General features: G+C 29.4%; 1 protein-coding gene across 1 annotated transcript in view; it reads left to right on the forward strand.

Moving 5' to 3' along the window:
* Positions 1-17,000, forward strand: part of LOC129958844 (syntaxin-binding protein 5-like) — a 112,600-nt gene extending 95,600 nt beyond the window's left edge. Inside the window, exons 25-29 of the mRNA XM_056071566.1 lie at positions 368-476; positions 3,852-3,947; positions 9,312-9,436; positions 9,529-9,650; positions 14,044-17,000. Of these exons, the coding sequence (XP_055927541.1) occupies positions 368-476; positions 3,852-3,947; positions 9,312-9,436; positions 9,529-9,650; positions 14,044-14,181 (590 nt within the window). The 3' untranslated portion in view covers positions 14,182-17,000. The remainder of the gene's footprint in view (positions 1-367; positions 477-3,851; positions 3,948-9,311; positions 9,437-9,528; positions 9,651-14,043) is intronic.
* The last annotated feature ends 6,346 nt before the right edge of the window (positions 17,001-23,346 follow it).

The following is a 23,346-nucleotide window of genomic DNA, read 5'->3' on the forward strand; positions in this document are numbered from 1 at the left end:
ATATATTGGCCATGGTGGTCTGGTAGTAAAGTTGCTTCGTCCGATCTGTAGGATTCCAAAATCAAATTTCGCTGTGGCTCTGGTGTACGTTAAATGTGACGTCAAGGTTCAAGCATCCTACTGTTGTTGTGACGTAGAAGTTTGCAGATAAGGTTAGTAGGCGTCACAAAATCTTTTGTTATAAACCTGGGCAAAAATACTATAAAAGTGGTTCGTTATTTGAAGTGAATCGACGTTTGAAAAAGTAGTCATGCGTAATAAGAAATATTTAATGGAAAATATTTTCCAGTAAATTTTTAACTTTATGAATAGCTTGAAAATAATTCTGAAACAGACATGAAACTTTAACTAAATATCGTTTTTTCAGATAAAATATGTTTATGCTGTTATGCTGCCAGTGGAAGTATTACTATCTATAGTTTGCCTTCTCTGAGAATCATTTGTACTGAAGAGTTTCTACCTTTAGTTGATATGCGGTAAGATTTTTTCAGATAGTGTATGACATCAAATGTGTCTACAAAATTTTATATTTCATTTTATATAAAGGTTTTCTACAAAATGAATTCTGTTTTGTGTATTTGTTATAAAATATTCTGTCGTTGTTTTCAATTAATAGTCTTTATTTCTTTTATGCCATTTGAAGTCTAAGGAGCATTGCTTAAATGAATTTTTGTAAAATTATATAATTTTAAGCTCAAAATCCTCTGCTCTCTTAAATGTATGTATTTATCAAGTATTTTCTTGCATTTCTTGTAGCTCAGCTCAATTTTGTATTTGAAATTGGCGAATGCAAAATTAAGTAAAGGTTTATCACACAGCAGATTCACTTTGAATTCTGTGGTATATTATTTATTATTTTTACGAAAATTGTTCTGTGTGTGTGTACAGTGAATTTAGTCCAGCTAGATGGATAGAGGAAATCGATGCTTGATCACGCTGATATTCCAATAAACACGGTTACAAAAACCCAGCCTAGATGTGCCCAAGAACAGCACTTTTAGAAATTAATAACACTAGTAGATTTTTTTTTTCCGTTTAATACATTGTTGACCTCTTACGAGTTAACTCTTATGTTCATAACCAAATGTTCTTGACTGTTTACTAATTCACTCGTGTTTTTATGACTTACTTTCCAATTCCTTTAAGAAAATAACAAGAAGTGAGATGACTTTTGCATTAAATTACCTGTTAACTGTGTGTTAAAAAGAGATGTTTCAGGTAAGACAGGAGGGGGGGGGGCATTTTGCAGTCTCTGAAGTTAAAATGTGAAGAGATTTGTTTTTATCTCCATTTCAAAGAACTATAACAGCATAAACATAAGTACACACGCATATTTATATCTTAAAAACTAAAAGGTTCATTGTAGATGTTTACCAATTGCATGTTGTGCAAGAGTTATTATATTAATCATTAGCAAATTGTATTAATATTAAAATAATTCCTTCATAGGGAATTAAATTACTTACCTGATTTGTCGTAACAAAATGCATATAATTTTTTAAATTTCAGCACAACTTTTGTCAATTATTTAAGTTTTATGAGATTTTATTCAACTTAAGTTTAATAACATTAAAATTCGTCTCGGGTATGTTAGCACAACCTCGTGTGAGTGTCTGTTGTCTCATCATTTACGAAGACATGCTACCACAACCAGCGGCATAACTGGGATCAGGCAGGGCGTCATTATTTACGGAGTAAAATATTGAGGGGAAAGAGTGGTTGCAAATTAAGTACATTTTTCATTTTTTTCGCCTATTACATAGATTCTTAAAAATTAAAATATTGTTCTTTCTGCTCAAATTTTATCGCTGATATTGACAATCGACTGTTTGAATATATTTTTTGATCAGTAAGCAATAACAGATATATCACCATAACACGTTATCTACCAATAAGTATATTGACACCCATGCAAATAAGGATATCTGCGGTCCTGTTCTACATCACGCCTTCTGGGTTTAAAGATCGTATAGGAAATAGCATTAGCATTAGTTGCATACAAGATGCCACGAAATTCAAAGCTGTCTGACTTCGAGAAAGGTGTTGTTGTCGGATATCATAGAAATGGCAGATCATTAAGGGACATATCTAGTGAGATAAATATTCCAAAATCGACAGTCTCTTTTGTGATTAAGAAGTGGAAAGTGAATGGTGATTGTCGGAATGTGCTTCGACCCAGCAAACCCACGAAACTAAGAGATAGAGACCGACGAGCGCTGTCCTAAGAAATTTGGAAAAACCACACCAAACCGATGGCCCACATACTCCAGGTTTCCAAATAAGTAATCATGGTAAGACTTCAGATTAATTTATGGTTTCTTGCCACGTGTCAGTCGTTCTAAAACTCTCCTTAAAACTACCATCCTGGATAAATACCAGAACTGGGTAACAAACTGCTTTTTAAGGTTGCAATAAAAAAAAAAAATTGCCACAGTTATATTTGATGAGAAAGAAGCCCCCATATATTTCAGTTTTGGTGACCGTACATGTATCTTAAGTCTAGTCGTAATCGTTGTGATTTGCATACAGAAATTAATATTTATATCTCCTAAAACTATTATCTTACAAAAAAAAAGACTGTAGTATCTTAAAATTTAAAAAAAAAAAAATGCTTTTTTAATTATATCAGTTTGATTTCTGTACAATTTTCCCTTAATTCAAATAATATTTTTAATTTAATTTGATAATGAATGCAACATGTATTCCTTCATAAATGTTATGAAGGAATTCAAATTCATCCATCTAAACACCCAATCGCTTGTTTCTACCAGTCATTAATTTACTAATAGGATTTTCATTTGCGCTTTTATTTGTTATGTACGCACTTTTTAATTTGCAATAAAAAAACTGATAATAATAAAACTGATTCAATTAAATTTATGTTTTTCTGTCGTGTCAAATTATTAATTAATCATTGTACAGCTTAATTAATCGTTTAAAAAGTCAATATACTGGACGAACAAACTAGAACAAAGGCAGCTAGTAGTTTTAATGTTTCGTAGAATTCTTATACAGTTTTAGAAACAAAAAAATTTGTTAAAATTTCTAGTATTTTTTACGAATAAGAAATGTAATATATTGTTTTAATAATTTTTTTGGATGCTCATTTCATTTCTGATTGAAATGAACAAATTTTTAGGAATTTCATTTAAAAATGAAATTCATAAAAAAATTTAAAAGTCAAGGAAATTTGTTTCACAGTTTTTGTAGCCATGCTGTTTCGTACGTAGTTATTAATAATAATTGATCCCTCCTTATAAAAATGTTCTCCCGAATAACATTGAATTATCTACATGCCTTGTTTCGGACCTCTGACAAAAGAAAATGAATATTCAGTCTATCTACATAAACTTCGTCCCACAGAATTGAACTACCATATCTACCTAACTTATGTCCCACCGTCTTAACATATCATGTATACTATATTTTCTTCTCTTCACCAAGAATATTTTATTACTATAATATAAAAATCCGGAATTATCTGTTTGAGAAATAGCTTAATTTCGAAAATTTGATGTTGGCGGTTTCTTACAATTTCTATAGAAATGTCGTTTTTCTTTTGGAAATGGTAGTACATTGTTTCATAAAATATAGTTAAAGTTACTTATGATCTTTCATACTACCACTTTTTATTTTATAATTTTGAGCATCCCAAAAAGAAGCTCTATCTTAACTTTTTCCTGGCAGTATAAATACATGTCTGAACTATTAAAATAATCTTTGTTTGAATTCTTTTGTTTGTTGATTTTGCTGTTTTGCTTTGACTTTTTAATCGATGTACTACGTAAAAATGAAGTGCACTGTTAATCATATTTTCTTACATGTAATCATATGTAATGAATTTTTTTCAGTGTTGCTAGAACCTTTTGTTTTAGTAAGAATGGACATGGGGTATATTTATGTTCACCTACAGAACTACAGAAGTTTTCTATATCTGCTGATTATTGGTGAGTTTATAATTATTTTGAACGTTTATGCTCATGGAAGAGGAATGTAATGCTGTTACATTGATTTCAGATTTCATTCTTTTGGTATTTTCTATTATTTCTTATTGAATGTCCATTCTTTTTATCACTAGGACCTTGCTATTTCCACACTGTTGAAAATTGCGAGAAAAAAAATGTGATATCATTAATAAGGATTCATTTATTATAATGAATTTTTATGCATGACAAATTCTGTGAGACATCATTTGTAGTATTACAAAATAAGCAAATTACGAATGAAACCGCAACGATTTCAAACAGCAAAATCTGCCAACAGCTGACAACTTACATTTATGGAATCATCAGGCTAATAAGGAATTTGCCTCTCACCTTGACATATATGCTTCGCTGGTCCCGCTGCAAGCCTTATATGATTAACATGTAAAATTTGATAACTGATCCTCGATTATGGCACGAATTCCATTTCTTTCATTAATTTTAAAGTCTAAAGGGTTATTGTCATGCAGTAACTTTTTCAGAATACCTTTATGTGGAATTCTGTACGGCAATCTCATTTGCTACCACGGATAACTTCTAGAAGATGGTTGGCAAACTGACTGGCCTTATTTTCCATCTATGAAAAGAAAGGTGCTCGCTATATCTTCCTAGAAAAGCATTATATAAATATTAAAAATAACCTATTTTGAAGTTTATTGTCACAGAAATGGCATCAAAAGTATACAATAGTGCACAATATATCTAACTGATATTTTCCCTTTTAAGGATTCCACTTCCACCCAGGTACTTGTTTCTCTTATGTTGGAGAAAAAATTGGGGGGAAACATCATATTGGATAGTCATCTTTCTCCAGAGTAAAATTAATCTAAAATTGCTTTTTGTATTGCATCTTGGCCCATTAGTGAAGAGGACATGTTGTCAATCTTACTTTGTCCAAAATTGCTGTTTCTAGCTCAATAATAGTAACAATCAGAATGTTTGTTCTATATGAAGCATTATAATCCCAAGATTTTCTAATGTATCATTATATGGTATGACTTTTAATGCTACGTTTTGATTCTGTACAAGTGTTATGGTTTTTCGTAATTTTTTGGCAATAATTCCTGTTATTTAGAATATCTTCCATAACCATTGCTCAATATCTTCCATTCCGTTACCATTGCTCAAGACACTCTTAAAAAGCTTGCCATCTCTGCTTGAGATTTCCCAACCTCAAGCCTAATGATTCTTTTTATTAGATCATCTTCTGAAAGATACCGAGAATTCTTTTTAACTATGATCAAGCAATCTTATTATTGTTATTAGAAGAAACACAATTGATGTAATTCCCTTTTAACCATTTAACAGATAGTAGGGGTTTACAGTGCAGTTATAATTCTCTTAATTTTTTATTACATAAGTTTATAAAATATTTGTGATAACTATTTTGAATAATTTCGAATGTTATGCCTGTAATTATTAATTTAATTTTAACATTATACCTGTAATTATTAATTTAATTTTAACATTATACCTGTAATTATGAACTTTAATTTTGAAAATCAGCGGATTTTGGGATTTAAAAAATGATGATAATTTTATTAACACTAAAATAAATTAGGATCTTAAAGGCCATCATATCTAAAGAAGATATGTTCCTAGAGGCATCTAAAACATAGCGATTCATGAAATTTTGAAATGTAATTTTATTTCGGTTTCAGCTTCTTTTTCTTTGCATGCTTCGAATACAAGAAATTGGAAAGAACAGTATTGTTTGTTAATATTATACCGGGTGATTATAAAAAAAAAAAAAAAAAAAACTATTCCGAAGTATGAGACCACAACTATCATAGCATTCACAAGGACGGATTAAAATTTTGGTTCAAGGTATTTTGAGGTATGCGCTCAAGAATCATATGAAAAACAACATTTAAACTCTTAACAGTTACGATTGCAGTGACAAAATTTAAAAATTTTCAAATAGCACCAGTTTTTTTTTATTTTTTTTTTATTGTTATTATTATTATTCGAATGTGCAAAACAAAAGTCCATAGCAAAAAAAAAAAAAAAAATACCTTTGGAACGGTACCTGTAGTACGAAAATCACCAGAGTTAGACAGACTAAGAAAAGAGAAAACCACTGTGGTGTGCCTACTAGAGACGTGAAATTTAACAGATTCCTCTCGGATGGTACTTGTATTGGTTCTAGGCGCCATCAGCAGCAAGCAAAATATCATAGTTGAGTAGGTCAAATAGAAAATTTGTGAAACATAATAAAATGTTTTGTTTTTTGTTCCTTTTTTGCTATTATTCAGGCTACGTAGCTTCATCAAAAGTGCTTAAATTTGAAAAACATTTTTATTCCTTAAAAGTGCTTAATTTTCAGAAAAGGTCCTTAAAAATATTTAATTTTCTTGTGAAGAACGAAGAAAGCTTTACGTTTGTCTTTTCCCCCACAAGTTGAATATGATAATTCGAAATCATGTTCATAAAGGCTTGTTTACCGGATGTATCAAAAAAGAAAAACCAACAGGGAAGAATTCGAAGAAGTATTCCAAGGGTTCCAGCACATTTTAAAATAATGCTCAATGATTCTCCCCTCTTTTTTTTCTCCCTTTCGATACGCGTTTTTTTTTCTCCCCTTTTTTTTCAATAATGTGCATTGCTGTTTATTAAAATACTGGAATAGTTATCTGGAAAGGGCAGTACGAAATCCGTACTATGCTATACTTATTGCGACTCAGAAAACATTCGAATTTCAATTTTTAATGTTTTAGATGTTGTTAGAATTTATTTCAGTTATGCCTAGTAAGTATATATTTAAAATTTTATGTGGTGTTAAAGAAGAATATGCGATAGGGTCCTATCAACGGAAAATATGAAAGTAGCAGGATGAATTTGACGCGCCAAAACGAGATATCGAACCTGGGAAAAGCTGCTTTAAAAACACTAACATATTCGATCATCATTCTCATTAATATGTCATTTTTAGCAATCGCTTGAAGTACCTACTAGAGGTATTCAACTGTACTATATTGAATTTTAATTAATTGTGTATGTAATTATGTTAGTCAGTCGCGCAAAATATAGTATGAAATTTTAACTTGAAGCCTTAAATTTTCAATGATCGTGATATCTTTCGCGGTATTTTTTGAATGACCCCATTCATTTGAACATTTTTATTTGTTGAACAGTCTTACAAAAAAAAAAAAAAAAAAAAAGAGAAAAGAAATTGCTGGATCTGGTACTTAACTAAAAAAAAAAAAAAAAAAAAAAAAAAAATTTCTCAAGATTAAGTTTTTGTTATTTTATTATAACTTTTTTTTCCTTTTATAACTTTTATAGAAATTTTTTCCCCAATGAAATCTTTCTCTATATATATAATGTCTTGCCCTGAGCAACGCTTTGCATAAAGCCATTGAAGAATGCAGGGGCATGGCATTTAGGAAGTTATTTTTCGGGCATTAGAGACACACTAAAAACGGATTTCTCAAACTTTTAATTCGAAGTTTAATTAAAAAATAGAATTTTAATGTATTTTCAAACACCGCTTTAAAGGTTAAAAAAGAATAACTTTTGAATAATTTTTTTTTTTTTTTTTTTGTTGAATGTAATTTTAAAAATTGGAATTTTTAATTCTGAGAAATTAGTTTTGGACAATGCGATATATTGTCTCGCGCTGGTATCAAGAAAGACTTTCTTAAAAAATGCTTCAATTGGCATTTTTACTTTTTCGTATACAAAATTTAGAGAAAATATTGCAATCTTCAAAAAATTCGAACTCGAGATTTTAATGAATCTCCACGTTTCATACCTCCTTGAATTCGAAAACACATTTTCAGAAAATATCTGTCTGTGACAAAGATAACAAAGAAACACTTTGAGCTAGATGGATGAAATTTGATATGCTTTCACACAAAACTTGTAGATTTCGATCAAATTTTCAGCTACATTCGTTAAAGGAAATCTGTTTGTCTGTCCGACTATTCGAATATAAGTTAACATGATAACTACAAAACAAAGAGAGCTAGATAGTTAAAATTTTGTACACAGATTAAATATTTATTGTTTAAACAAATTTTGAGCCAAATCCAACAAGGGATTCACCATATGTAGGTCTGTACTTTCATAAATATGTAAATGCGATAACTCAAAAATGTAGAAATTTAAATATATCAAATGTGATATGTAATTTTGTGACTATAAGTGTAGTTTTGAGTCAATTGTTTTGTTTCAATCAGTTGGGAAAAAGGCGTCTAAAACCCACATTCGCTTTTTGGATACTTTCAACCGCATTCCAGAGATTAATCTCAAAACACTTGCCAACGATCACACGATAGAATCAGTAAAAATATTTAATTACAGCCGTTAATTCCAGGGTCTTAATTGTTGTTGCCTATATAAAAGTCAAATACAAAATTTGTGGTCATGCTGAGCTTCTACACCACTATCGACATTTTCAGAAATGTTGTGTCTATCTGATATTTTATTTTAATTTTAGGAAATGTTGAAAAAGATCACAAATCTTTATTGTTAATCTTGTAAAAGTAGTTGACTTAATTTTTCTTGGTGTTAATAGTTTTTTCTCCATTTTTATTATCATTTCTATCTTTTTGTCAAATCCAAAAAGAACAATAGAAGAAGAACAATAGTTTTACAATAGAAGATGTTGCGCAAATACAGAAATAAATATTGAAATTTAAAAAATAAGTGTTTAAAATTAATTTTTAAGAATTTTTTTTCTATGAGAACTACGCATTATTATAAAACAGAAAAAAAAATACTATGCTTAAAAAATATGCAGTTTACATATGCATACTTATGCAAAGGTGCTTAAATTTTGGAGTTAAGGTGCTTAGAAAGTGCTTAAAAGTGCTTAATTTTTGCAGAAGTTTCTCACTACGCACCCTGTCATTGGTTGTTTACTCTTTTCTTTTTAGTGTGTCTACCGCTGGGGTTTTTTGTGCTACAGGTACAGTTCCAACGCTGTATTTTGCGATGAGGAACACATTCGAATAAAAAAAAAAAAGTCGGTGTTGTCATTTGAAATTTGTCATTGTAACCGCAAGTGTTAGAGTTTAACTGTTGTTTTTCACTTGATTCTTGAGCGCATAACTCAAAATACCGTGAACCAAAATTTTATTCCGTTCCTGTGAACGGTATGATAGTTACGGTCTCATGTATCGGGACAGTTTTTTTTCTAATTTTATTTTAGAATTACCCGGTATTTAAATACATATAGATATACAGAAAGTAATTGCATTTGAAAGTAAATATATGTTATCTTCTATTTGGATTCTTATGAATCTGAGTAAGTAACGATTGCATATGAATTCCAATTTCCTGGATAAATGAATTGAATATATATTTTCTTCAAATCTGTTTCAGTAATTTATTGCAAGATATGCTTGGAACTCTTTTTGTTAACAAAGAACTTCCCGAAGCTCCAAAACAAAGTTTCTTTAAAGGACTTTTTGGTGCAGCCCCAAGTATACTCGACAGAGAGGAGTTATGTAAGTTGCCTTCGTTATTGATTTCAATAGGCTTGTTTTTTTTCTTTCTTATTCTGCATTCATACTAAAATGCTTTATTTTTTTTTCTTTAGTTGGCGTTTCCAGTGGTAAACCTTCCAAAAATGTAGCTAGCCATGTACATATCAGTTCAAACAGTGAACAAATAAAAGCGCATGCAGGAACACTGGGTGGAGAACTTGCTAAAGTGAAGCAGGTATAACTAATTTCTTTTTACTATTTTCGTACTGCAGTACAGTCGACTTCATATGATAGTAGGGAGATTCTTTAAGATTTCGCTCCTTTATCTTACTCGATAAACCTATGCGTGATGACCAGAATTATTGTTAATGGGAAACATAAGAAAATCGAAAGAGGAGATAGATCTTTTAGTGACTTGAAAAGGTGTGGTGGTAGTATCAATTTCTATGCTTAAATGCCCCTTTAAAAAATTTTAAAGCTTCATTCATCTTTAATATAAATAAAGTTTAATTAATGTAATGGTTGAATATGCTTCTACAATACTCATAATTTAGACCCAGTAGCTAACTTAAATCCTTAGAATCATTAGAGATATAGTTTCAGTTGGGGGAAAAAACTATTATTGATGCAGATAATTATGTATCATATTGTTAGAGTCAATAAATGTACTGCTGAAATAATTGATATCCTTGTTGATTTTTTTGCGTCTAAATTTTTATATCCCCCCCCCCTTATCATATTAGTCTGATATAGTAAAATACTCTTGACACATGCGAATTTTAAATTTAAAAAGTTTTATTGTTACGACGCTTTGAATTTCATTATTTTAAGCCAATCTACAGATGTTTCGTTGATTGGCTGATCTTTCAGGAGAAGGCGATTGAAATGGTCTAAAACAGTAGTATTCAAATCTACATTTAAGCTACAGATGATAGAAATTTTTCTTTTTGGGATATTATAATGCGAAATTTTTTTAAATAAATATGACTAATCGGATCTTAGGAGAAATAAAAATTTAGTTTGTAATTTTTTTAACTATCATTAACTCAATCAGCATAAAATATAATTATTTGCCCCATTAGAGTATTTTTCCAATTGGAAATATATTCCATCTGTAACGGTTTAGAAATTAGCTGTTAGGCCACAGCATGCACATCTTATATATTTTACCCTTTGTTTCGCCACCATTCTCTTATACTCCATAGTTTATCATATTTCAATAGAATTTTATAGAAGACGTTCTTTTGACTTTGAAACATAGATATATGAATAAGCTTATATATATGTTTCATTAAAATATAAGTATTTCTATGAAGCACTGACATATAAGTTTTAACTTCAGCTAGATTATCTAGTTTTTTTAAGAGCACAATGTTCTTAGTAGCCTTTAAATGGATCTGTTCAAATGTAATAGCAGTTTATTAAATGTTTCTTATTGGAAAACTGCTTCGTTTTCCATCCTTTTGTAATTTCAAAGGGGCAAAACCATCCACTTAATTCTAATTATTAAATCCATTGATAGGGCTCCTTTGCTAACAGCTAAAACTATTATCTATCATTTTAGATGATTATCTCGATTGTGACAAGAAATAAGAAATACCTGTGGTTGTGGTCTAGCTTTCAAAAACTTTAAGCTTGAGGAATAATGTGTAATATTGATTTTTTTGAATCCATTGTTTTATTGGATAACTTAAATCAAGAAATGATGCTTATATTTCATTTAGGTCTGATTCAGGTCTGGGACTGCAAAAGTATTGCAATACAATTTTTGGCGTTTCCTTATTGGAATTTCGTAATTAACCCATACCATTTGCTAACCAATTCTTGTAATCACAATTTGGATTTAAAAACTTATTTCTTCATGAAATGTCAGTGTACAGATAAATCAAAAGCATAGGCCTTTGTATTCAACGTAGAATCATTTGTAGGAAGAGCCTGCATAGTAGCTTATGTTCTCCATTCAAATAAATGATCAGACGAAGGTCTATTTAAAAAAAGCTGCCTCTTCGTCTCTGGTGGTAAGTTCTCGGATCTTGAGTTGGAGAGTTATGTATGTAGACCTGGTGTACATTAAATGTGACGTTGAATTTTAAACATTTTCCTACAGATGAGACAAGGAAATTCGTAGAGGGGACGTTTAATTGTCATCTTCGTCATCTGTCGTCGTTAGTTCAAAATTATGATATTTATCTTAAAAGTTTCCTAGTGTGGCTTCAAAATGGAACGTCAATCCTTATTGGCTAAAAGTTATTTTTAAGTTATAATGATACAATATCGGAAATGATAATATGAAAGGAATTAGTTAAAAAATTATAAAGATTAATTAATGATTTTTCCCCTTGAAGCGTTTGTCATTACGTTAAAACAAATAAACTTACCCTTCTGTGCTGCATCAGATGAAATCCATTACGATGTATGGTATTTAACCATTTCATTGTGAGCGTTTCATCTTCAAGGAAGCTAAGAAACAATGACTCTTGGGCCATTCCTATAATTTCCATTATAGTTTGGAAGATAGCAGACTAAAAGCATTTGTATCTCTTATTTTTAGAAAACTCAAATAACTTTTCTGGCAAACATCAAAATATGCTTCTCTATCTCCTCAAATACATCGGTGACCACTATATAAATATGGCGTAGGAAGGAAAGAGTTAATCTTTTATCTGTAAACTTGACGAGGGAGAATTTTTTCACTTGATTCACAATTTATTTGAGTTGGTACTCTGACCTTGTTTACTGTTACTGTTACTCTGGCCTGAAAATGCGAGCGCTCTGCCTGATCCCATTCAGACGAATCGCTCTAGTGGCATGCTAGCGACTGAATTGATATACTGGGGACTACAATATACTAGCCATCTAATGAGTCGCTATGCACTGCTAATACGTTTGGTTTCCGGCTGTGCATAAGAAGAAAGATGTAAGCAGAGTGCAGTAACTTCTCATGGAGAGCTCCCTTGCTTGCTATCGACAGATGGAAAAATCAGGCTGAAAACGAACAGGAGGATAAATTGAAGAGAGTAAATATGCATGGAAGCCTCAGGATTGGGACACCCGTACGCACATCCAGAAGTTGAGCCCCTGAGAAAAATTCTAAATTATTATGCAAGTACTGTAAAGCTCTATTTCTGTATCTCTTAGTTATACATCGTTTCATCGCAGTCTCGATTTATTCGTTCCAGTTATAACCATAAAGTTATTCATTTATACGGCGCAAAGCGTCGATTGTGTAGTGCTTTTCACCTTTCTAAAATCTGAAAATTTTCTACATTACTCAGTATTTTTCTATTCCTATTAAAGGGGGAACTTTTCTTTGAAAGCAGGAGTGTAACATTAAATATTTCACTGCCATTTTCATTTAAAGGACAGAATAACAATAGAGCATATGGGGACATCCTATAGCAGGCTAGTGGAACGAACGATAAAAGGGTTACTTCATCGAATTATCTTTATGATAAGATGTCATTCTAGAATGAGAATCTCCAGTTTTTCTGCTTTATTGTTCTTTTTGTTTTTGAAAAACCTACGATGCCTCTAGAATGTCAAGCATTTTCATTGCAAGATAAAACTGAAATTCTGAAAGAATGGTTTTAATTATAATTACATTGGTTTTGATAAGTTCTTTTAAGTGTGAAGTTTTCCAAGAAATGGTATAATGTATAGTATGAAATTGGTGTGAACGTAGTAGGTGTCAATTAGATTTTTAGTTTGAGTGTTTCATCTGCAGTTTGATATCCCCTCAGCGCTCCCCACTGGAATAATTCACTTAAAAAAATGAAATAAATGCACTAATGTTTTGTTCCCATGTTGCCCGGACTAGACTGGTTCCCGGGACATCTGTTTTCCCCTCCCCTACCTTTTCCTCTGTCTGAATATTCATTGCTAAATTTGGATGCCGGAAGTGTTACCCATATTTTTTGGAAGAAAAATATTGTATGTGTCTAGTCTCATTGTATTGTCAATTTGATTCAAAATTGCTATGCGAAACAAATGTAAAGTTATACAAGAAATATATGTATATAAAGACCTATTTCTAATTGTCAATGAAGTGTTTCTTAAGAAATATATAGAGAATTGCAAACGATGCGTTTTATCGAATGAGTGGCCAAGAAGTGATGGCTATATTCTGTATAATTTCTCACTTTTTTGCATTTGAATGTACACGTCATTACTTGATATGAAATTTTCACCTTATTTTGGACTTCTTAAAATAAACGTAGCTTTTATTGATTATTGCCATTCAGTCCGAAATGACTAACTATTAAAAAAACAAATGAAATTTAAAGAGTTGAATGCAATATAAAAGAGAATATGATTCATAAAATATCAGCCTTCTAGAATGATCTCCTAAATGTACCATCACCGTTTTGTACGAATTTAAAAATACAGAACACATTTCAATTAGTTTAAAAAAGTTATGTTCTTTTGACTAATGTTAGATCAGTTATAGTAATTTGCAGAGATTTTTTCTAATGTAAATAAAAGCTTTATTGTACTAATTTTTTTTTGTAATGTAATTATTTGGTTGCTTTTATTAGATCATTTTCCATTATCGAATACTGAGCATAAATATTTGTTTTTTTTAGCAGTAGATTCATTCAATTTTTATATAAATATTTTCATCAATTTAGAATCTAGCTGAGAGAGGCGAAGCCTTATCGCAGTTGGAAGATCGGACTGAGAAAATGATGTCTGAAGCTGAAAGTTTTCAAAGCGCAGCAAGACAATTAGCAACAAAATTTAAAGATAAAAAATGGTATCAGTTTTGAAAGCCACAAGGGAACATTTTTGTTGGCACTGTCTTTGATATGTTAATCATATTAACAACTGTTCTTCATGAGTTAAAACTGTTTCTGATTATATGTGTAGCTGTCAAATAACTGTAAGGTCCAGAGTTTTTTCTTTTCCTCATGGAATTTGAAGCTTCTGCATGTAAAATATGATCCCAAGTATGAAATGAGTTTTAAAGTCAGTTCCCTTTTATTTTCTTGTATCTAAAAGATGGCTATTATATACATTTATGTTGATAGTTTACAATTATTTTTTATGAATGCTTCTAAAAAGAAACTAAATGTTGATTTGCGCAAAAGTTAAACATAATTTTTTAAAAAATCATTTTTTGTTGAACATGAAGTTGTGTTTCTATATATCTCAAATATATAAATATGCCTTTTACAAATTAATGAAATGGAAAAGTAAATAACTTGCTTCCATTAATTAAATAAGCAAATTTCCTTTCTTTTGACCGAAGTTTTCTTCCTGTATTAATGTGATTATGTTGTTGCTTTGCTGGACTCTCTCATGGAGTTTTCTACTGATAAAGATCATTTCTTTTTAAAACCCTTTCTCTTTCAACTAACCATCTATCGTCTTTCATTTACTAAGTACATATTATTCTATTTATTGTTTGAATGTGAGAACATATATTTTTGTTACAGGCTTGAAATTAAAAATTTCAGTCGGTTTTGGTAGTCATATAAAATTTGGATAAAAACAGTCTTTTATTATTTTCATGCATTGCAGAACTATAACATCAAAGTTATTTTTTCTCTCTGTATATAACTCGAAAGAATTGTGTTATGCTGACTATTTAAAAAAATACATTGCAACGATTGCAAAGAAAACAAGCATTATGCTGCGAAGTGTAATTGCTGTGTGTCCATAATGAGAACACTTCCAGACGAATGCCTAAGTTTACGGCGGCCGCTAAAGAAATAGGTTATTGTCGGAAGAGTAGTTATAAATTCATTCAAGTTTCTTACATTGGCTCGTTTAGCGCCAAATTGACGATATTTGGTATTAATGCATTTATTTTTTGAAAACAAATTCAAAATTAATTTTCTAAACTAAAAATATTTGAATACTCGGAATATTGAAAATTTCTGTTATTCCTGTCATATGTATACAAAGAACAATGCAAATCAAATAAAAAAAATACTAAATAATTATTTATATGCCTAACGATTGCGCTAGAAAAAATAAAATCTAAAGTAGAATCATGTATGACAAAAAATTAATCGTCTTCATTTCATTTGATTTAAATTTATGTAAGTAATTAATGCCAAATTCTGTGCGAAACGCGAGGTAATCTCTCTAATTTAAATTAAAAGTAATAGTATAATTAATCGTAATTTTTCCATAATTTTTATAAAAGCTTGTTTATATTTTAATATAAAGTAAAATGTTCATTGTTAAATATGCTTGAAACATTTTGAAATTTATATTTATTTATTCTCGAGTATATTCTATTTTCCGTAACACAAAATTAACAATTATCATACTATTAATTTTTAGATTTAAAAAAAATCTAACTTTGATTTGTAATTTATTTTCAATATGCACAAGCTTTCCTCAACGTAATTAATTTTGCAAAGTTTATATGTAAAAGTATTCCGAATTTGAAAATAATTCAAGTGTTCATTCAAGTGCGTGCCAGAGGTCCCGGACTTAAAAGGAAAGCCCAAATAAATAAAACCAGCATCGCTTTACATTATTCTATGAAAAAAGCTGTAAAAGGTTTGTTTTAAAGTAATATTCCAGATGACTATTTCCTCGGGTTAAAAAAGAAATTATTTCAAAGAAAACTTTTTCTCGCGAACTGTCATTTCAAGTAATATAGTGATAACTGGGCTTTTCTTTTCAATGTATATCGGTGGTCATGAGCAGCGTAGCAATAAAGGATCCATAAATTCCTGCGTTCATTTTATAATTTTGGAGTTGAAAATTCTTCATTCCCAATATCCTTAAATTTCTTCTTCACATTTCAGTTCAATGCTCATCAATGTCGATCGATCAATCAAATTCTCATTATCTCACTTTTTTTTTTTATCACAATCAAAGCACCTGAGTAGAAGAAACATCGTTAAATATTTTATTTCTTATAGTTCATATTAACATGCGTAAATTTTTAGATTCTTGGAATTATATCTAAAAAGGAAAGCCTGAACAAATGTCTTTTTTTTTTTTTTTTCACAAAATTCTGCTACATTATGCACAATTTTATGTGCTTGTGATTTTAAAGTCACCCCTTCCTTAAATTGGAAAGGTATTTTAAAGGATACCTGCATTTAAGGGAAAGAAAAAATTATTAAATAATGAAATGCAGTTAATATTAACCTAAGAAAAGGTTAATAAAATATAAAGGAAGTAAGCTAAGCGAATATAAAGACACGTGCCACTGCGGCTAAAGCGAGAAGACGAATGAGCAACAGCTTTTTTTTAAGGTTTCAAATTGACGCCAAGAAAAAAAGACACCGCCGGACTTCCATCAGATTAATCTTATTCGAATGGATCTACAGAAACTTGTTTCTATAACGCCCGCCGTAAAAATAGGCATTTGTCTGGAAGTATTCTCGTGGTGGACACATAGTACTAATATCGTGCAAAATTAAAAAAGAAAAAAAAATTTAATACCGTTGTTATAGCTTGCATATGCTGTAGACCAAATGCTCCGACCAAAATTAAAATGTATTGGAAGTTCAAAGTATAATTTGTTTTTTTTTAAATGTAATTTTTAGAATTAAAAAAAAATTTTTGAAATTTTACAAATATATGTAGGATCATTACATATATAATCAGTTTTATCAAATGCAATGTTTAGATAAAAGTCTATATAATTGATCAATTTATTATGTTTTTCATATTCATGTATTACATTAAAGTTGAATACTTTTGAATTTGAAAATTCAGTATTGTATGTCTATTTGTAGAATAATTTTATGCTCATTTAGTCATTACCTTCAGGAATGAATTCAGGAGATTTCATAAATTATTTGGTTTCCATAAATTTCATGCATTTTCATTATCTTAATCGAACGTTTGTTGAATTTATTTGGTATTTGAAAGATCAAAATATAAAATTTTATCCTTTCTGTAAAATTTAAATTTCTGGGAATCGAACAGTTTAATAGTATAATTTACTATTAAACTGTTCCACCAACTTCTTTTGTCCTTTTTGTGTAACGACTAAACATTTAGTTTTGTATAAACAGTTTAAATTATAGCTTTTTGTCATTTTGTTCACTGCACCATTATTTAAACTGAGCAGGGCAATATCAGTAACTATCTGTTTTAAATTTTATTTTTGAATGGGAATTTTCTGAGCAATTTTTATTCTTCATTTACGAGTAGATTTGCTGATTTAATATTGTATGATTTGAATTCTATTGACATCTAAATGCTACGATTATAAAAGTTTTTATACGAGAAATTGTTTATAAGGATACTTGATAACTTGAAAGAAAGAAAATTATTTCCTTTTAAATGCAAAGCGAATATCTTATTTTATACGCTTCATAATAATTGGTATTATTAGTTTATAATGCTGAGAGATGAAATAGATTTTTTTTATCCAAATTCTTTATCTTCAACTTAATTCTTGTTCATTTTTTTAACAATTCACCGTATAATCAAATACTCTTGCCAAATATGTATGATATTTGTTAGCATCGTTGTGTAATTTAATTGTGTAGAATTTAAACCGAAATAAGTAGCCTTATCTGGTATTTGAAGATATTCCTTTACCAGAATCATAGCATTTATTACATTTTTGTATAGGAAATAACACTTCTCAGTGACAAACTGTAGTGAGAAACTGTGTATGCATACACACGCGCGCGCGCGCGCTCACATACATACACTTACACACACACACACACACACACACAAAACAAACAAACGCATGCAATGTATTAACTCGTACTGTAGCATAGGATTTGTATTTTTTCATTTTTCTGAATTGCCATCAATTTCTCCATACAAATTTTTTTTCAATGATAAGTGGCAAATTCTTATAACAGTTGAGTAGTTTAGCCTTCTTACATAAAAATGAAGTGGGAGCAATTTGACTCTGGAATGTTTTCCTGTTTCAATGTTTATTATTATTATTAATATATATATATATATATTTGTGTGTGTGACATGTATGAGAGAAATAATCTTTTAAAAGCCATCATGTATTTTATGTATTTTATTGGACAACCATAAATTAGATTGAAGATTTTCGGCTAGTATTTTTAGAAAATAGTGAAGTTTAAATATCTAGTTTTTATCAAAAGTGTTTATGAAAAGCCTTTTTGTAGTACTTATGAAAATCGAAGGAGTAACTGTTTATACATGAAATTTGTTTTTAAAAATCATCAGAACATTTATTTTCAACCTCATAATAATGCAATATTTTATTATGTAATTTTTTTTTTTAGTTTTGTGTTTGATTACTGAAGCGGACAATTAACTTTATATATGCGATATGATATTGACATTTTCCAAATTAAAATATTTGAATTCTGTCTTAAATGCCTTCATCATGTCTATATTGTTGTAGAAATAGAAATTTCAAAATGGAATAAATAATTTCATGATGAGGCTATGATATCTAATCCGAAGAAGGGTTAATTCATTTACGAGTTATATAAAGATAACACTTTTTATGGTCACTGAAAGGTATTTAAAAGAAATTTTTATCTAATAAATAATAGTTGGGATATTATTTTTCAACTAATTTTTTTTGGTCCCAGATCACTTGTACCAAATTCGATGTCATATCTGCAAATATGAAAAAATAATGGAGGCCAAAAATAAATTTTGAAATGGATGGAATGGATTCAAAATTTATTTTAATTAATATATTTTTTACACATCCAAACTTTTACATAATTATATTCTAAATTAAAATGGTTCATTGTTTATGGAGGAGAAATGTGGATTATCCATTACTATGAAAAAAGATTATTATTCATGCTCAAACTTTGAAAAAGTGTGTATTTAGTTTAAAAATCTAGACGTTATTACTTTCGTATTAATAAACGAAATTAAATGCGATGCCTGATAAACAATTTAGACTGATTATTTATTTCAAACAGTGTTTTACTATATTCAGGGTTTTTTTTTAATCATTGTTTCTTTGTGTAAGTCTCACCTATTTAGTCTACTTAGTAATGTTATTTTAAAAAGTTCACTTTTTTTTAGCATTGAAAGCGATGAAAGAAAAGAACGTAAAAAAAACCGAATCAACAAGTAGGAGACAATTTGCCTTCAGCAAATGACCGAACGGGGCGCTTTCTCTCCGCTTGAATTTAATGAGAATAAAATTCTTTCAGCGCGACCAACTATTTCCTTAAATCCAAAGCTAAATTTTTCTCTCGGCCCCCTCTCCTTCTTTTGCTTTCATCCGTTCTCATTTATTAGAAATTACAACACATCGAAGGGTATGTTGATGATTTTCTTAAATGCCATTCATATTAACAAACTTAAAGATTTTGTACTACTTGTCTTTGAAGTAGTAAATTCTTTTTTTTTAAGTTGTATATATTATTGTGAAACGTTTCTTTGTGTCACTGCTAATTTTTGATCTGATGAGCCGCCTCTATGTATATTACTTTTTTTATAAATATTCTGTCAAAAATGCAATGTCATCCCTTATACATACATATACAAATTATATATTCTAATATGTGTATATCATTTTATACTCTACAATTTCCCTTACTTTCTTCAAAATCAGGGCATTTGTTCTTGCTTAAAGAAAAATATTATCCGCGTTTGAATCAATGATTGAAATTACTTTAAGCATAAAGGTAATACACACAAATGACGATTTTAGTTCATGACTTTCCAATACACATTAAATAAGTGATTTGAAAGGGACCAATTAAAACATTTATTTATTAAAATGAATGAAGAGTAACATCATAATTAACTATAAAGCTTTTTTTATTCAAATTATTCAAAAATATTTTGCAATTTTATAGATATGTATTTATTTATTTGTTTCATCTCACGTTTTTAAGAACGCATTATTTTTTAATGCGCTATGATGGATATATATACTTCACTTAATCGATCATTCGATGTCATGCTATATAGATAATCAAAATCAGATTAATTTGTAATCGTGATTGATTATACTGATCGTAGCCAAAGGATGTAATAGTGCTTTCTTAATACAGATGCTGTGACTTTGTTGAGACTGTCAAATGTAATATAAATTGAAAATTTTTATAAAGTAAAGGTATTTTTCATTGTTTTTAAATTTCACGATTTTACAGCTCTTTTGCTTTTGTTTGAAAAATTTATTGTCTCGTGTTATATATATATATTTAGATCTTGTACCAAGCGTTTTGAAATTGCAGATTTTTTTAAAAAATTGCTTGCCGTTAATTAATTTGTACTTATTTTTTGTTGTTTAAAGAGTCAGTGGACAACACCCATGTTGTTTATATTAGGGTCACAGAGTTCTGGTAAAAAGATATGATAAAATGAATTTTGCTCATTTTTTTTATAGAAGAATATTTGTTTTGTTTTGTTTTTTTTAAAAATTTGTTGTGTTTTTTTCCGTCGTTTATGTGTTTAAATTTAGACTTGAATGTTACGATTAAATTTGTGAGTGAAATTAACAGTGCATTATGCAAGACTATTTTTTCACTAGAAATCATTATAATATGTGTATGTGTGTGTTTTGTATAAATTATACCTTTAAAATTTTACAAATGAATGCACCTTATTATGAAAGCAATACAGATTACCTTTATGAAAGGCAATGTTTGAAATTTGTACCTGGTTCGTGACTTTATGATGTGATATAACAAGAGAGATTACGGTTATTGCACTTTTATTTTGTAGTTTGTAAAAAAATAGTCGTAAACCATGATTTAATGTATTATAGAATGTATATTTGTAAATTTCTTCAAAAAAAAAACAAACTAGTTTCTACTTCAAAAGAGATCACATTTTTGTTGTTTAAATTAGGTAACTGTTTAATATTTGTGTACTTAATTGTTGTTTAATAATTTCGTAAATAAACAATGATGGACTCTTCATGAACGTTTTTCTGTGATTTGAGAAACATACGTAATATAAATCTGACATACGTTTGACATAAAAAATTAAATCACAAATCTTGTGGAATATATTTCAAAAGTTCTTCGAAGAAAATTATCCATTAATATGTTTTTGAACAAATTAAGGCTATCTTTTAGCCATGCTTATATGCTCTTCAAAAGACCTTAAAAAGCGTCTAGTCTACAAAGAATTTAAACGCTTTCATATTAATGCATTTCTTTATTGAAAATATAAAATAATGACTCAATATTTCTTATTTATGATTTAAAAAAAAAGTTTCTTTTTAAATAGCTGACGGTGAAATAATAATTTCTAAGAGTTTAAGATGTGTAATATTTTGCCCACACTAATCGCGCCAAACATTTGTGAATATTCTTTTAAAAGCTCTTGTCAAAATAATCGTTTCCCTCGTTTCAAAATATTATTTACAGTGAAAAAAATGGAAGAAAAGGCACCCTGTTTCAATGAAAATCTTTTGTTTTTTAGAAAAAGGTGTATTATGCTTTAAAAAATTGCCTTTTTTTTCTGTAATTTTATGGGAATATACAAAAACTAAAAAATTGAAAACATGTCACAATGTCCTGCAGTTCTCTGATTCTCCCTAAAGAGTTGATTCGAGTCAAATTGCTACTATTTTTATCGAAAATGAATTTTGTATTTAAAGACTTAAATATTTCGTCGAGTAACTAGCAACCCACTTATCTTATTTTGAAAAGTTTAGAAGAGGAAGGAAAAACCAACCTATTACTAATATTTCTAATTTTTCGATATCTGTTATGAACATAGACTCTTTTGTTCCTATCAAATATGAAAAACAACAACAGCAATTAGAAACTAAAAAATTGAAAACATGTCACAATGTCCTGCAGTTCTCTGATTCTCACTAAAGAGTTGATTCGAGTCAAATTGCTACTATTTTTATCGAAAATGAATTTTGTATTTAAAGACTTAAATATTTCGTCGAGTAACTAGCAACCCACTTATCTTATTTTGAAAATTTTAGAAGAGGAAGGAAAAAACAACCTATTACTAATATTTCTAATTTTTCGATATCTGTTATGAACATAGACTCTTTTGTTCCTATCAAATATGAAAAACAACAACAGCAATTAGAAATATTCGTTTTGGTTGCAAAAAAATTATGTTTTTGTTCCTTTTCTAAAATTTGCAAAATTGACCTGTGTGCGCATGATTTAACCCTTAGCACTCGACTGGCGCCGCTACGGCGACATTGGATTGTATGCACTCTTTAAAGAAAACACAAGTATAGAAAATAATGATAAACAGAGTAATAAAAAAATTTCACTAGGGAAGCCGTAGTTGCTTTTATGTACTTAATAATTGGCTCACCAGGTTTAGTCTATCGCATCATTTAGAAACCCCTTCTAAATAAGATAGTATGGAAGTGATACATGATTTTAGATATAAAAATAACTACAAATCAGGATACCAAGTGTTATAGTGATGCTGATTTTGGAGGATGAAGGGAATTAGGATGATCCTCTAGTGGCATTGTAATTTTGGTTCAGTGGCGCTGTATCATGGTTCAGGCAAATGCAGTAGGTAGTTGCAACTTCTACAACAGAGGTTGAAACAATAGCTGCAAATGAATGTTCCAAAGAAATAACGGGCTAACACGATTGTTTTCTGGTGTCACAAAGTAATACAAGATAGAATATCAGTCTTTCAGATTGTTAACAAAACTGTAATTAGATTGGCACAATATTTAGAATTTCATAGTCGTACAAAATATGTCAGCAACACTTTTTCTTTTAAAAAAAATGGTATTAGAATAGCAATTATTGTTTCTTAATTATTCTCAGAAGATTAAATTGCTGATATGATGATCAAATCTAACTAAATCAACATTACTGACTATTTATTCTAAGATATTACTTTTGTGGTTGCTTTACTGAGAACTTTAATTACTTAAATACTTGTTTCTTCTTTTAACAAGATTTTTTTTTGGAAATAGTTTTGTTAGCTCTGAATATTAATTCAATTTGATTAATTTCGTAATGTTAAAAAAAATGGTATTAGAAAAGCAATTATTGTTTCTCAATTATTCTCAGAAGATTAAATTGTTGATATGATGA

The sequence above is a fragment of the Argiope bruennichi genome, chromosome X1, assembly GCF_947563725.1.
Source record: "Argiope bruennichi chromosome X1, qqArgBrue1.1, whole genome shotgun sequence".
NCBI classification, from domain to species: domain Eukaryota; kingdom Metazoa; phylum Arthropoda; class Arachnida; order Araneae; family Araneidae; genus Argiope; species Argiope bruennichi.